The sequence below is a fragment of the Mustela nivalis genome, assembly GCF_964662115.1.
Source record: "Mustela nivalis genome assembly, chromosome: 9".
NCBI classification, from domain to species: Eukaryota; Metazoa; Chordata; class Mammalia; order Carnivora; family Mustelidae; genus Mustela; species Mustela nivalis.
The window spans coordinates 73,566,967-73,582,089 of record NC_139028.1 but is presented as its reverse complement, the minus strand read 5'-3'; the positions used below and the strand labels follow the sequence as shown (position 1 = coordinate 73,582,089).

The 15,123-nt window shown below is 49.1% G+C and overlaps 1 protein-coding gene across 8 annotated transcripts in view; it reads right to left on the bottom strand.

The window, feature by feature from the left end:
* The window catches only part of MICAL2 (microtubule associated monooxygenase, calponin and LIM domain containing 2), a 212,788-nt gene that overhangs the window by 157,163 nt on the left and 40,502 nt on the right, over positions 1 to 15,123 (bottom strand). For all 8 annotated transcript variants that reach the window (XM_082683059.1, XM_082683062.1, XM_082683055.1 and 5 more), the window contains one exon: positions 6,364 to 6,704. In XM_082683059.1, the coding sequence (XP_082539185.1) occupies positions 6,364 to 6,627 (264 nt within the window). In that variant the 5' untranslated portion in view covers positions 6,628 to 6,704. The remainder of the gene's footprint in view (positions 1 to 6,363; positions 6,705 to 15,123) is intronic.

The window sequence follows — 15,123 nt, the reverse complement described above, 5'->3', positions numbered from 1 at the left end:
TTCATCGTCACTGATAAAGCAAATCTCTGAAGAAAACCACGTATGTGCAACTATTTTTCTTTTTTTTTTTTTTTTTTTAAGATTTTATTTATTTATTTGACAGAGAGAAATCACAAGTAGATAGAGAGGCAGGCAGAGAGAGAGAGAGGGAAGCAGGCCCCCTGCTGAGCAGAGAGCCCGATGCGGGACTCGATCCCAGGACCCTGAGATCATGACCTGAGCCGAAGGCAGCGGCTTAACCCACTGAGCCACCCAGGCGCCCCTGTGCAACTATTTTTCAACATAAAGTGCTATGCAGATGTTGGGTGTTAATAGCAGTAATGAAGTTGTTGGTGTTGTGGCTGTGATTGTTACAGAGGTGGCAGCCATCCCTGCTTATTGTTACTGGACTGCTTTTCACTCAGTGGCCCTGCCCAAGACCACCCAGCCCAGAGTCCAGGATTCAGGGGGTGTCCATCCCAGCGCCCACTCAGCAAGGCCAAGGAGATCCCAGTAGGCAAAATCCTGCTGTGGTAGCTCCCTTCCAGAGAAGGACTCTTCTCGGTCCTCTTCTGCACTGTCGGTGGGGAGTATCTTCTGGAAGAACCTCCAGGGAGAAAGCCACAAAGCCCATAATGTTTTCAAGGTGATGCACACTCCCTTTGGATCAGAATCCTCATGACTATCCATCCCACAGATAGGCTTTTATGTGTATACGGAATGTGGGTGAGAAAACGTGCTGCAGCAGTAGTTAAAATGGCAAGAGACTCGGAATGAGCTAAGCAGTTGAACAAATTGTGAGATGGGAAGCCATGAGAATAATAAAAGGGTTGGAGTCCCACATACAAACAATCTCTAAGATAGAGCCGAGTGAAAAAAGCAAGGTGCATAATATGTAAACAAACCATTTTCCAATAAAACAAATCGCAGGGGTTGCACACATCCAGGTACACACACACATGCCCACATGCACACACGTGTAAAGACTTTTAGGAAAAGCAGATAGGGAACATCCCAGGATTGCCTCTAAGGCTGGGACCTGGGGAGATGATACACTTAGCACAGTATATGTTCTCATCCTGCTTGGATTTTTTTTTTTCATCATAAGCATACATTTCTTTTTTTAAAAGTAACTAGTTTTGTTTTTTTTTTCCTCAAAAAGACAAAGAAGTTTTTATTTATAACTTTATAAATTTATAATTTATGAAGTGAACCCCAGGAAGCCTGAATTAACCACTTTCTAAGAAGACAGCCAAAAAAGAGAGCTGCTCATCTCAGGGTAATATGTGGGGGCCTGGATTCACTCGAGCTTGCATCTAATGCCCAGTGCACACACTCACAAGCTGAGCTCACCAACTCCATGTGGGACAGTGGTGACAAGTGTAGGAATGAACACAAACCTGTCGTAACTTAGGCTGGAAAGCCTGTCCAAAACAGTGGCACTGGGAGGCCGTTGCAGGTAAGCGAACAAAGCCAGAGTTCCCCCACAGGAACGCAGATCCCCCAAGACTACCCTCTTGCTCTGTTGGCTCAGCTGCTGCTGACCATATTAGGCAGAGTGGTACTTGACATGCCCCAGGCAGCTCGGGGGAGCCCAGCTCTGAGGGCAGTCGTGGGTGATTTCAGAGGTCGGGAATGTCAGATAGGCTTATCTGGACCAGGAGACAGCAGCCTTGCCTGCCAGCTTGCCCCTCCCTCCCCTCCTCCCTACCTCCTGCTGTGCTGGGTTTAGGACTCCAGAGCCACTGGCTTCATGCTAGGCCTCCCTCAACCCCACTGGGGAGCCCCTGCAGAGGCAGAGGTCATGATGGGCAAGGGTCATGGTGAGGAACAAAAGGTAAGCGGTGACCCTGCTGGATGTTCAAAAAATACAGACATTTCCTCCTCCCAAGATAACCCAACAGTCTTCATGTTAGAGGCGGGCCCCATTCCTGCTGGTGACAAGAGTCCCTGAGTCATTTCCTGCACGCATGTTTTTTATGATGTACAAATGCCTTCTGGTCTTCATTAGGTTATCTGCAATCACTGAGCAACCCCATGGAGGGTGGTAGAAAGAACCCTCAACTGGGAATCTGATCATCCCGAATGGGCCCCCAGGTCCTCTGTTTGACTACGAGACCCTCTCTACACAGCCCGGCCCCAGGAGTCTGTTTTTTCCGGGTCTCCTCCTGCATCCTTCTATTCTGCTCTCCCTGGATCTCACCCTCTCCCCACTCCTCTCTTCCCACCCACACCTTCATTCCTCTTACACAGCAACACACTCTTCCTGGAATATAGTTGTCCACCTTGTGTGCCCTCCGCTCAGCAAGGCAAATTTCTTCTCATATGCCAAGCTCCAAATCATACCTTCTCTTCCAGGAAGGATTCCCAGACTGCTCCATTCAGACTCAGTCATTGCTTTTCTCTACTTCTGCAGAACAGAGGACGCAATTATCTCATACACTTAGGATATTAATTAAAACAATGGCTCAGCATTTGCTCATCGCTTATGATGTACTAGGCAGTGTTCTAAATACGTGACAAAGATTGCCTTAGTTAGTGCTCACAGCAACTCTGTGAGAGAGAGACCATTACCATCTTCACTTTACAGAGGTACTGAGGTTCAGCGATTTAGGTAGCCTGCCCCAGGCCACAGAGTTAGTTTGTGGCTGACTGGTACCTAGGCAAGTGCCTGGCACACAGAAGCTGCTCAATAATTATTCACTTCATGAATGGCTAAATAAGTTAATAAATACAGAAATAATGTTTCTGTCTCCTGAGAAGTAGCTCAGAGCCACTTCTCATGTCAGGTGCCTAATAAGGCCCAGAACACTAGAAATGCCTGTTGAATGAACGAACAAAAGAATATTAGAGCAAACCCATCAATAGAGTTCAAATCCTGACAAAGCCACCTGTTAGCTTCAGATCAACAGCTTCAGGTCCCTCTATGTCACCTGTCAAATGGAAAGATGATACACAACATCCTCCCAACTTCCTCCTGACATTAGGTACATATAAAATAAATGTAAGGTTTCATGATTTTGTGATGATGGCAATTCCCATATCAAACGTTATATTGTTTTGTTTGGTTTTTCTTCTGGGCTGTTTTCCCCCAGGAACATTACACAATTAGATGGAACATTTGATCAGTGTACTACCCTGACACAGAGCCAATATTAGTCCTTAAAGAGTTAATTTGGCTTGATCCTTGGTTCACTCTATCCTTAGCAAAACAGGTCACACCCAAGGAAAGAATTACTAAGTGCCTGACAAAACCCGCATAACTAATCGATAATGAACCATGGTCCCAAGTTAGATTATGCAGCTAACACCTAAGCCACTGCTCTAGTGACACTGCAGGTCTTTCCCTCTATTCCCTGGCACCCATCAGAGGCTTTCTTCTCCCAACAGATGCTGGTCAATCTCCCCCAACCACCACTGCCAATATACCTGCACACACACATATATACATACACACACACTCACACTCACTCACTCACTGCTGGTGTGACAACAGCAGCACAATGCTCAGCACCCGGAAAGCTACTGATAAAAGATTGTGAAATGCTAAAGCCCAGCTCCACTTCCGGTGGTGCTGAGATGTCCACAACAATGGAAAGATGAGGGTTCTGTCTGAATTCCATTTCCTTCTACTCTAACTCTGGCTAGCCAGGGGCTTGCTATGGGCCTGAGACCAGATCCCCCCCGCCACCATGCTATAGGTCTTAGCATTCATGCTCATCCACGTGCATGCTAAAGCCCAACATTTCTTGTTTGGCTAAAGCTCAGCGTCACCTACTACACCCAAGGATACCTAAACGAGGTGTGTGAGTGAGACAGTGTCTGTTCATGTTAGAAGAGAGGGAGGAGCCACATTCTGTGTTTTGTTTGACTCACAGCAAGGACTACAAGCTCTAGGCTCCCCAAGCCAGCTATTAACTATCCACATGAATCCAATATGGACAGAGACTATATGATAATCAGAGTGCACATAAACAGTCCCTACAGAGGACACCTGTTATTTCTCCATCTCACACCTCTGTGATCTTGGGAACTTGCTCCTCCCTCATGTCAATCATGCGATGCTTGAAAAGGCTGCCAAAGGCACTAGTCAGTTCTCCTGGTTTGGGCACAATAATTGGTCCAGAGACTGGCCAATCAGAATCCTTCCTTGAGATTTTAATTCAATATTGAGCAGGAGGAGAGTGAGTCTAGCCTTTGGGTCACAGAGCTATAAAGATATGAACTAGAGGCCACCAACATGGAGAGTAACTATTCACAGGAGGGAATAATGGAGCCAACATAGAGCAAAATGTCCAAGACCAAAAAAAAAAAAAAAAAATGTCCAAGACATAGATGGAAGGAGACAGGCTGGGAAAGGCTGTCGAGACCTTCCTGTTTATACAAGTTAATGATTCCCTTTTTTGTTTAGCTTTGAGCTGGGTTTCTGAAGTGTGCATCTCAAGTGACCTTACACAGTCCAAGCCATACTTAGAGCACATTTTCAAGCCATACTTAGAGCACATTTTCAAATGTGTTCCACGCTCTGGGATCTATGTATTTTTTAGGAGATGGGCCACCACACATGTGAAAGGTCTTTGTTCCTCCTCCCATGAGGCATAAAATTCCTGAGCAAGATGCACTCTCAATTCTGCATCACTAACCACAGATGTTAGTGCCTTCCCTTCATATCTCAGGCACCAGTGGTGACGTGCTGACTACAAGAGTCCGCAAGGACTCTTCTATCTCCACCCATCAAAGCTTGTAAAATAAGGGTGGCCAGACAAGCGAGATAACCGACCAATGGGTGATATTTGAAAAAAAAGCACATCTTCCTGGTGGTTAAGCCTCCATCCAACCCCCATGTGGGCTCACTCCCTTGGCAGATCTGTCTTCGGATTGCTGCATCACCGAGAGAGAGAGCCCTCTCAAAAGCCAGATACTGTGGGTGCATGAGGCCATGGCACTTCCTCATAGAATAAGGTCTCTGAAAACCTTCCTGAGAAAACATCTCACAGCCTGGCCACCCGACTTCCATGCGACCTTTTCAAAAGAAAGCCGCCACATGCTGTTACTGAAGAGGGTGACGCTTTGAAAACAAACAGCACACCCCCTCTCCAAGTCTGAAGAGCTTCCCAGTGATCCAGCCGCTGGGGAGTTAGAGCAGTTAGGTGGGGGTCACACTCCTTTCTCTCCTTTCTCTTTAATACTTCCGTCTCCGCTCTGAAGGGCTAACCCCCTTGGCAGGTTATGGGCAGGCACTGCCTGGACGGCTGGAGCTCCAGGCTCAAGTTCTGGCCTGGTGGAATGCTCTTCTATGCCCCATAAAGTCAGCGTGCCCCGGGGCTTGGAGGAGCTTTGGCAGCTGTCCCCCAGGGGCAAGGGAAAGCGGCTGTATCCCACGGTATCCCACGGTACACTTAACAGCTCCTCATCACCAAAACAAAAACACAACAGTCCTGATCGCCATGGAGAGTTCAATCCCCTTCTCTGGGATTGGCACCAACTAAAATTCCAAGGGCTCTGGCTGAGCTACCTCCTGTGAAGTCTAAATACAGCAAGCTCACTTTTAACCTAAACATACAGTCTGGACCATGGCCCAAGGCTGATAGCCCCCAGGGGCCTGCAGGAAAATCTTGACTTCCGGCTGCCCATTAGGCAATGGGCATCGTAGAGAGAGAAGAGATGTCATGTGCTGCTTACTTAGGCCATGTTCATCGAAGTAGCCTATGGTCAAACAGTTGGTGGGGAGAGGGAGTAATCAGCCAGTTGGGGGTTTACTGCAAGTGTGACCCAAGCACAGAAATGTATCCTGGGGAAGAGGGTGGGGGGAAGAAGGGGAAGAGAGAGGGAGGAAAAGGCAGTAAGGACCAAAGACCTATTTCTTAGCCAATAAAAGCCAAGGGATCTTTCTATAAGAGTGGCTCCCAGGAGAACAGAATTTAGGGCATAAGCTCAAGAATCAGACAGACCAAGACTGCCTCCTTGGTGTGTGATCTTGGGCAAGATAACTGACTTCTCAGTTTCCAGAGCTCTCAAATGGCCCAAAGGACCATGGTGGCGTTCACTGAGACCATGCTTACAAAGTGCCTGGCGTGCACTAGAGCAACTAGCTACTAGAAGTAGTAACAGTAACAGTAGGAGGATAAAGACGAGCATGCCTTTCTTCTCTCTGCCATGGAGAGGACATAGGGAGAGTAGCTAAGGCCACCAGAGTAGGGCAGAAGGTCCCACACAGGACACACTGTGCTCGTACAGACAAAGGAAACCTTTAACCAAGCAAAATGCTCACACACCCCCACACCTATTAAGAATCTAAGAACGGCAGAATGGCAAGAACTGCCTCACTTCCCAAGCCAACCCGCACGCACCATGCGGGCAAGAAATCCCAGGGTTTTCCCTTACCTTGGTGTTCATACAGGACCTCCCTCGCTTGTACTCCTTGTGAGATCCACGCTTGTCCAGTTTGTACCATAGGGCTTTGGCCTTCCAGGTGGTCACCTTGGACTTGAGCTTGGAATAAAAGTTCCTGTGGTCCAGAGGGTCTAGGTCCAGGTGTCGTGTGAGGATGTTGAAGGCCTGGAGGGTGCCTTTGCACGTGGAAGCCTGGACAAAGTTCTCGAAAACCTGCCCGGCCTGGCTCTGCTTCTCATCTTCGTTTTCCCCCATGTTTCAGGAGCTGTGTGGTGCAGTGGTATGGAGATTTCAGAGGAAAACACCATCAAGTATCTGGAGATACATCACACCTGCAAAGGTAGGTGGAAGGAGAGGTGAACACCAAGGCAACACAAGCAGAGTCGGGGGGATGGGCGCTGGGAGGGAAAACCAAAATTCCTTTGGGATATTAAGCATACTAAACATAAATACTTAATGCTAAACATAAACCATCTACAGAAGATATACAGTCATCCCTTCTGACCTGGCAATGCTGTCTTGCTAGCAGTCTTTCTCCCCCTCCAATACCCTACTCCTCTCGCGGGCTGTAAAGAACTACAGATTGCTCAAAGCTATGCCTGGGTTGATGTCAGCATTACCTGGTCAACCTCACTATGAGCCAGATAGTTCAAGAAACAGGAACTAGTAAAGGGCAAGGGACAAAGCAGAGAAGCACACTAGATTTTGTGAGCACCACTGAAAACCTTTAATTCATGGTGCTGTAAATGAGTTGACTGATATTAGTGTATCTAGCCACGTAACAGCACACAAAGCAAAACATTCAAAACACGTGCCTCCCTAGATTTCGTGGCCTTCCCACCTATCCTTAAACACCAAACTTGGAAGTCTTTCTCCATTAGTTACCAGAGGACAGGTCTTTCCCCTATACAGACAACAAATGGCAACGTCTCGAAACTTCTCTCTATTCCTTGTGTCTGCTGCAAGCACAGCATCCATCTCAGTCAGACAGACAGGTCTGGGGTGGGTCTCCACCCCATGTACCAAAGGAGTCTTTGCTTTGTGAGCCCAAGCTGTGAGCTATTTGGAACAAGTGCTCAGGCCGATGGAAGGAAAAATGCGATGGGTATTCATTCACAACACGAAAATAGCTTGCCTGGGTTTTGGCCATTGGCCTGTCTCTCTGCACCACTCTAACCTCAAACATTTCTTAGGAAAGTCATTCAAGTTTCAAAGGAACAAAAATAAGTTAGGGTCGATTTTCCAAAGCAATAGCTATTTTTCCAGAATCCAAAGCTAGTGCAAAAAGACCAGCCTGGAGGAACTAGGGACGCCCAGCTGTCAGGATGGCTCGAGAGGGTCTGTAAACAAGACGATACAGCATACCAAGCTCCCTCAGACAGAGGCCTGGCAGGAGGAGGTCAGCAAACACAGAGGCAAGGCCCTTGGGCCGGGCAGCTTCCCACTCTCCAGACAGAAACACTATTGTGGGTGCTTTTGGATTGTGGGCTGGCCTTACAATATTAAAAGCAGACAATGGTGTTTATTTTCTTCCTCCATCCTTTACTCCTTCATTCGGCAACAGTTACTGGAGGCTAGCAAGAGCCATGCATCACTGTAGGTCCTGGGGATGCAGAGACAGGGCCTTGTGAGGAAGACAGGTGTATAGAGAGTTGATTATAAGACAACAGGCAAGCACTTTAAAAAGATGAACATGGTGCATGGAAGCCAGATAAGGAGGGGTCTAACAGAGCCTAGAGGTATCCAGAGGAGCCACAGGGCGGTGGGGGGGGGGGGGGATACTCAAATACTACAATTTTAGGAAGAAGGTGACTTTCATTAGGAGACCAGGGAATAAAGTTCTTAGGCAAAAGAAATGCCACACTGGTGCAAGTCTGGAAAGAGCCAGGACAGCTGCAGAATGACAGCAAGTTCAAGGCATCTGGAGGTTCCAAACTCAACACAAGGGGTGATGGGCGCTTCCAGGGCAGATTGTGGAGGGGACCTGGCTTCTCCTGTGGGCTGCGGGGTTCAGGAGACAGAGCAGCGGGCCAAGAGGAATCTCTGGGCAGAGGCGGCGGGGATGCATAGAAGAGGGAGGCGGCTGTAAACAGAGCTGCCAGGAGATGCCTTAGAGAGCCCTGGGAGAGAGCAGCACACACACACACACACACACACACACACACACACAGGGACGCTAGACAGCAGCCCCGATGTATCACCTGCAGGAGCGGCCGGCAGACACCCAGATGCTGCTGGCCGAGGGGGCACCAGCCACAGTGTGGGACCCCTCCCCTCCTCTCCTCTGCCCCATGAGCCTCCAGTGTGCCTGGCACTGAGTTCAGCTGAAGGCACATTCTCTGCTCCAGCTAAGTTCTACTCTTAGCCAGGCCTCTGTCCTCCAGGGGCACTGACCTGGCAGCTCTGTTCCCTGCAACTCAGCAAAGTAAACACATGAGGAGAGCTGGGCCTGTGCTTTGCTAGGTGCTGATGAGACGTGGATTCCCTCCCAGAGGCTCTCTGGGCTCCTTAAATGTCTGCAATGCTCACTACGGCATCGCTCACGTTACCACTGCCTCCTACTGTTTCGGCTCTCCCCCACGTACAAGACTTGCCACCCAGAGAGCATAAACGGAGAGCAAGACTCATTCGCTTTTCAGAGCGAAGGACCATCCTCAGTCTCTATCTTTGGAACCACTGTGTGCCCAGCACCGAACAAAGGATGCAGCTGCTGACGGAGATCCACAACTACTTGAATTCTGTGGCTATCCTGTGGTCCTTTCTGGGGACAGGCTGGTGGTACAGAGAAAACCACAGGTTTCAGGGTCATTGGAGCCCAAGTCCAAAGCTCAGTTTAGCCCCTGGTTGCCCTCATGGCCTCACACGAGTCCAGACACTCTGAACCCCAGTTTCTTCTTTTGTAAAGGACGTGATAATCTCCACCTTGTGGAGTTGCTGGGAAGGGCAAGAGAGGTGTGTGATGGCAGACCCCAGCCCCAGGAGGCTCCTGGCAGAGGTGGAAATGGGTGCTGCATCCCTCACATGGGGCAGACTTGTGCCTGGGGAATGCACTGGTTTGAGAAATACTTCTGTAAATCAACTCTTCAAGTTGTCAACCCCTCCTTGTCTAAAATGGTGAACTGTTTAGAGGTATCAAGCCAAACCCAGGGAATCATTTACGAACTGGAAGAACCTGTCTCCTTCCAACTCCAGCAGCCACCCCTCCTCCCCCAAAAGGAAAATGAAGGCCTTAATCTTACTCCAGTGGAGAGCCAAAGGTGCTGTGGAGGGGGCTGGCTGGGCGTGGGGGGTCCAGGAGCTGGCTCTTATCTAGAGGGAGATGGGGGGGGCTGAGGGGGGTTTGTGGTGGAGAGAGATGGCAGGACAGCAGACAGGCTGCCTTGGACTGTATCCCAGCCCCTCGTACCAGGCTCAGACCTGCCTCCCTATCGGAAGGGTCTGGTTTCAACTGTAAAATCAGCTTGAATCCAGTTGACGTTAAAGACCTTAAAAACGACTCTGACACCCATGTGGGGTAGGTTTCCTCCGGAAGAGCCTCAGTGTTTCGAGTCTGCCAGACGGGGGTGTGAATCTGGTCTCACGCACCAGGGAGGAAAGTTATCTAATACATATCAGCCTGTTTCCTCATCGGCAAAACAAGATGATCATGCTCGCTTCATAGGGCCAGAAGGAATAAACTCCCTCACAAATGTGACGTATTTAGCACCTGGCAGCAATCCGATAACCAGCAGTCATTACTATTCCTCCAACAACCCAAACGCCATCAAAGCACAAGGAAGGGACCAGCTGCCCAGGTCAAGGAATTATCTGGACTTTAAAAGTAGAAGCCACAGGGGCGCCTGTGTGGCTTGGTGGGTTGGGCCGCTGCCTTCGGCTCAGGTCATGATCCCAGGGTCCTAGGATCGAGCCCCGTATCAGGCTCTCTGCTCAGCCGGGAGCCTGCTTCCTTCTCTCTCTCTCTCTGCCTGCCTCTCTGCCTGCTTGTGATCTCTGTCAAATAAATTAATAAAATCTTTAAAAAAAAAAAAAAAGTAAAAGCCACAGGCTTTCAACTCAGAAGATGTGGGTTTAAATCCACTTCCTAGTTGTGTACCCTTGGACGACTCGCTTAATTTCTAAGATTTCAGTTCCCTCAAATGTACATTGAGGGGCGCCTGAGTGGCTCAGTGGGTTAAGCCGCTGCCTTCGGCTCAGGTCATGATCTCAGGGTCCTGGGATCGAGTCCCGCATCGGGCTCTCTGCTCAGCGGGGAGCCTGCTTCCTCCTCTCTCTCTCTCTCTCTCTGCCTGCCTCTATGCCTACTTGTGATCTCTCTCTGTCAAATAAATAAATAAAAAATCTAAAAAAAAAAAAAAAAAATGTACATTGAGGAAGAAGGAGGTTTCAAGAACGAACAGAAAACATCCTTGGTATGAGGTAGTTCTACTAGTGAGCTAGAAAGGCTGACTTGGAAGGGCTCTGGGAGTCTGAATCTGCACTCCAAGCCCCTTCTTCTGGAGACTAGAGTGGAATTCTTGTAGTGGATCCCCTTTCTCCTTCCCCAAAAGAAGCTCAAGGATTACTTAAAGCAGAGGATCCTGGGTAGTGGCTCTTCTTGTTAAAATTTTCCTTGTCAACCACCACCCAGCTGTTGCTTTTTAGAGTTTGATACGAAATATAAATAAAACCACCCAGAAATATGAAAGGTTTCTGCATTTTCTGGGAAGAAACAAGACGTGATGCTTTAGTTTCCAAGAATAGCTTTGAAGCAATTTGGTTTTTGCCAACTGGAGTCCCTTATTTGCGGTTCTGCCTGTGTGACTTTATGAGTCACGAAGCAACCCCCATTCCCTGCCCCAGGCTGCTACAAATTAAAAACCTCAGGGCCTCCAAACATGAGGAATGGGCTTGGTCCAGGGCATCTGAGAGACAAGTTCAAGATTGATACAGAACCCCTAAGCACTTCTCTCAAATGAGAGAAGGAACCTCCTAGCCAAAGAGCTTCCAGTGTGCTCACATTTAGGAACCCTCCCCATCTTCCCTGGACCTCTTCACCTGCCAAATGGCATCAAACAGGGTAACGAGGTGGTCGATAAATCAGAGTTCTATAAAAACTTGAGGGCCAGAGGGACACCAGGCAGAACCTTCTCCCAAAGCAGCAGTCTGACCAAGAGAAAAGCTCAGCCCTCAACAACACCCTCAAAGTTCAAAGGCAAGGTATGCCTCAAGGTAAACAATCTAAAGATGAATCCCATAGGGTCAGAGGAGGGGTGTGGGCCAAACAGAAGAAGGGGACGAGGAGGTACAGACTTCCAGTTATGAAGTAAGTCACAAGGATGAAAAGGACAGCACGGGGAACAGATTCGGTAATACTGTAATAACCTTGTAAGGTCACAGTACCATGTACACTGGAAACCAACACATTATGACAACTTGTACTTCCATTAAAGAAGTAGATCCAATAAGAACTAGACAATCAAAACCAGACTGCCTTGCCACGGACATTGCCAAGCCCCCCCATTCAAACATACCGTCTCCCAGGTATCCTACCAATGAGCCCCCAGGCAGGGTCAGTTTCCTACGCAGTGAAACAAGGCTGCTCACCCCTCCAAGCACTCCCAGGGTGGTCAAGAGAACTAGAAGGCCCAGCTCTGAGCTGCACACACAGAAGACACTCAGTCACAGCAACTGGGACCCAACACCTGTGTGAGGCAAGAGACAGCCATGGAAATGCCTCCCACATACACTGCATCTCCACAGAGCCCAGGACCACAGGTGATGCCTGCAGGCCTCATCTTCTCACTCTGGCCAGAGGAGGCCTGACTTTCCAACTACAAGGGCATACAGCAACCAACCTGAACCAAGAGGGCATCTCCAAGAGTTGGGAAGGGACTTCAAGGGCCCCCTTGTCCCTGTCATCTCCTTCCAGCCAGAGGTCCCCAGACTTCCCTTGCCCACCTCCCCACATGGAGAGCACACTGCCTCCTGGGGTCACCTGCTTCATTCACCTTTGCCTCCTCTGAAAGGAGATTAATTTGCCTTAGTCACTCCCCAGGGAGATCAATCCTGTCTGTCCACAAGCTTCTTTCTGTTCCTGATTTTAACCCCAGAGATCACCCACAGGAAGTCAAAGCCCTTCCTTCCACACAGGCTGAACCCACACATGCCCTTTTCTAACACATGCTATCTGGAGCCCTACTAGGAAAGGCCCAGGAAAATGCATCCAGGAGACACACTGGGAGAGCCCAAACAAGTTCCCAGCCTGCCACAAGGGACTAGATACTTCTCTCGGTCTATACTGCCCCAGGCAGGGAGCTCAGGTCCTGCCTTCTGTGGGGTTCCCCCACTGATAGCCCAGGCCACTGGGGCTCCTGCCCTTTCAGCCCCAGCTCTCCCCTTACTCTTTCTTTTTTTTTTTTTTTTTTTTTTCCCCTTACTCTTTCAACAGTGAGTTGACTCCATTAGTCTGGCTTAAAGAGACCTCCCACAGCCCCACTTCCTCACCTCCATCCCCTTCTTCCTGGAATCCCAGCAGCAGATCCCTCCCTGCTCCAGTGAGCCACAGATTCCTGTATGCTGACCAGTCACAGTGCCAGGAAGAGGCCCACAGGACCAGAGACCCACGGCAGGCCAGAGTCTTCCACCAGCATTATCCTAAGGAGCCCTCACAACAAGTCTGTGGGGTGTGGTGGTCTTCTTTCCTCTGTTTCTGCTCTGCAACAAGGGCTTTGGTGGGGAAGGGGCAAGGAGTCATCCCAGAGTTTTCCCACCTTGCTTATCTATAATGTAAGTATAAGTTAGCCATATGTGCTTCCTGTTGTGTGTCTGTATATACATGTGCGTATACACGTGTGTACATATATGTGTGCATATATGTGTGTGCACATATGTGTGTTTATGCATGTGCATTGTGTGTGAGTGTATATACATGTTTGTATGTGCATGTATAAAACCATGTGTGTAGGGGCACCTGGGTGGCTCAGTGGGTTAAGCCGCTGCCTTCAGCTCAGGTCATGATCAGGGTCCTGGGATCGAGCCCCGCATCGGGCTCCTTGCTCAGCGGGGAGCCTGCTTCTCTCTCTGCCTCTGCCTGCCTCTCTGCCTACTTGTGATCTCTGTCTCTCTCTCTCTGTCAAATAAATAAATTTTTAAAAAAACCCTTTAAAAAAAAAAACATGTGTGTATATATGCACGTGAGTACACATGTCCCTATTTTAAACATTTTTTAATAAGGATTTTTTTTTAAGATTTATTTATTTATGACAGAGAAAGATAGCAAGAGAGGGAACACAAGCACAGGGGGGCTGGAGAGGGAAAAGTAGGCTCCCCACTGACCAGAGAGCCTCATGTAGGGCTCTATCCCAGGACCCTGGGGTCATGCCCTGAGCCCAAGGCAGATGCTTAAAAACTGAGCCACCCAGGGGTCCCTCAATAAGGATTTCTAGCCAGCTCTCCACACCTCCTCTTGGACCACTAAGCTGCTGTTCAAGGACCTTCCAGGAGGAGCGAAGCCTCTGAGGCGGGCAGCGCTCCAGTCTGGCCATGGGGAGTCTGGGTCTGCCCCTTGCACCACCTCGGGAGGACACCAAAGGCAGTGCAGCTCAGCGGGGCGGTGTGCCAGGTCCTGCCCCAGACGCCCACGTCTGTGATCTCATTTACCCCTCTTTGACAGAAGAAAAGGCAGACTACAGAGTAACCTCCTCAGTATTCCACAGGCAGGACCTAGGGATGCTGTGATGGGGGCCCAGTTCCAGCTCACTTCAAAATCCACACTTAGTCTCCAACCGAGCAGCACCATGTAGGCGGAACTGGTATGGCCTGCCTTTGCCGAAGCCACTGGGCACAGCAAACGGGTCCAGTCCTGGGGTCTCTGAAGATCTTTCAGGCTCTGACTATCTATGCATGTCAACAACAGGGCACGGTCTTGTAAGTCACAGTGCCACCAAATAATAAAGTATTAGGTGGTCCCTTAAGAATCATATTTAAAAAGACATTTAATCCATGGGGAAATGTTTGTACCCTAATGCAGAGTGAGGAGAGCAGAACACAATTTTAAATGCTCAATAGGATTCTGACTCCATAACGCAATATCTAAAGAGGAAAAACAAACCAAATGTGAGCAGTGTGTGTGTGTGTGCGCGCATGTGTGTGTCTGAGAGAGAGAGAGAGAGAGAGATGGTCTTTCAGATCATTTTTATTTTTAGCTTCATACTTCCTGCATATCCCAAATGTACCAGGGGTGTGTACAACTTGTACAAGGCCCTCCTGTACACACATCCCAAGTCCAGGAGTCTTTGGTCTCTGACTAGCCCAAGGGTCCCGACAGAATGAGCCAGGTTTCAGGAATCTTAGACCTTCCTCAGTCCAGCAAGCACCTCACCAGCAGCATCCTTTATCTTCAGAAAAGAGAGAGCCCAAGCACCATGCTGACCTGATGAATAGGGCTTGCATTCCAGCAGGTAAGTGAGGCCCCAAGGAGGAATTCTCCACAACACCCCACCCCTCCAGGCTCTGTTCTCTGGACCTCAGGCCTTTTTCCAAGAAGCCACACCTTTGCCCCCATCTCCTGCTGGGCCTACAGGATGCCTTGCCCAGGAACCCACAAGGAAGAAATCTGCATAACTGGCTATCGGCCAAGAAGTCACAAAATTATACAGGTATCTCAACATACACACATTGGGTTCATCTTACCAACAAAAAATTAGTCTATTCTGAGTGTGCCCCAGATCGTCCTGGTCACACGCTGGGTGCCCAGGAACACTGTGACCTCTC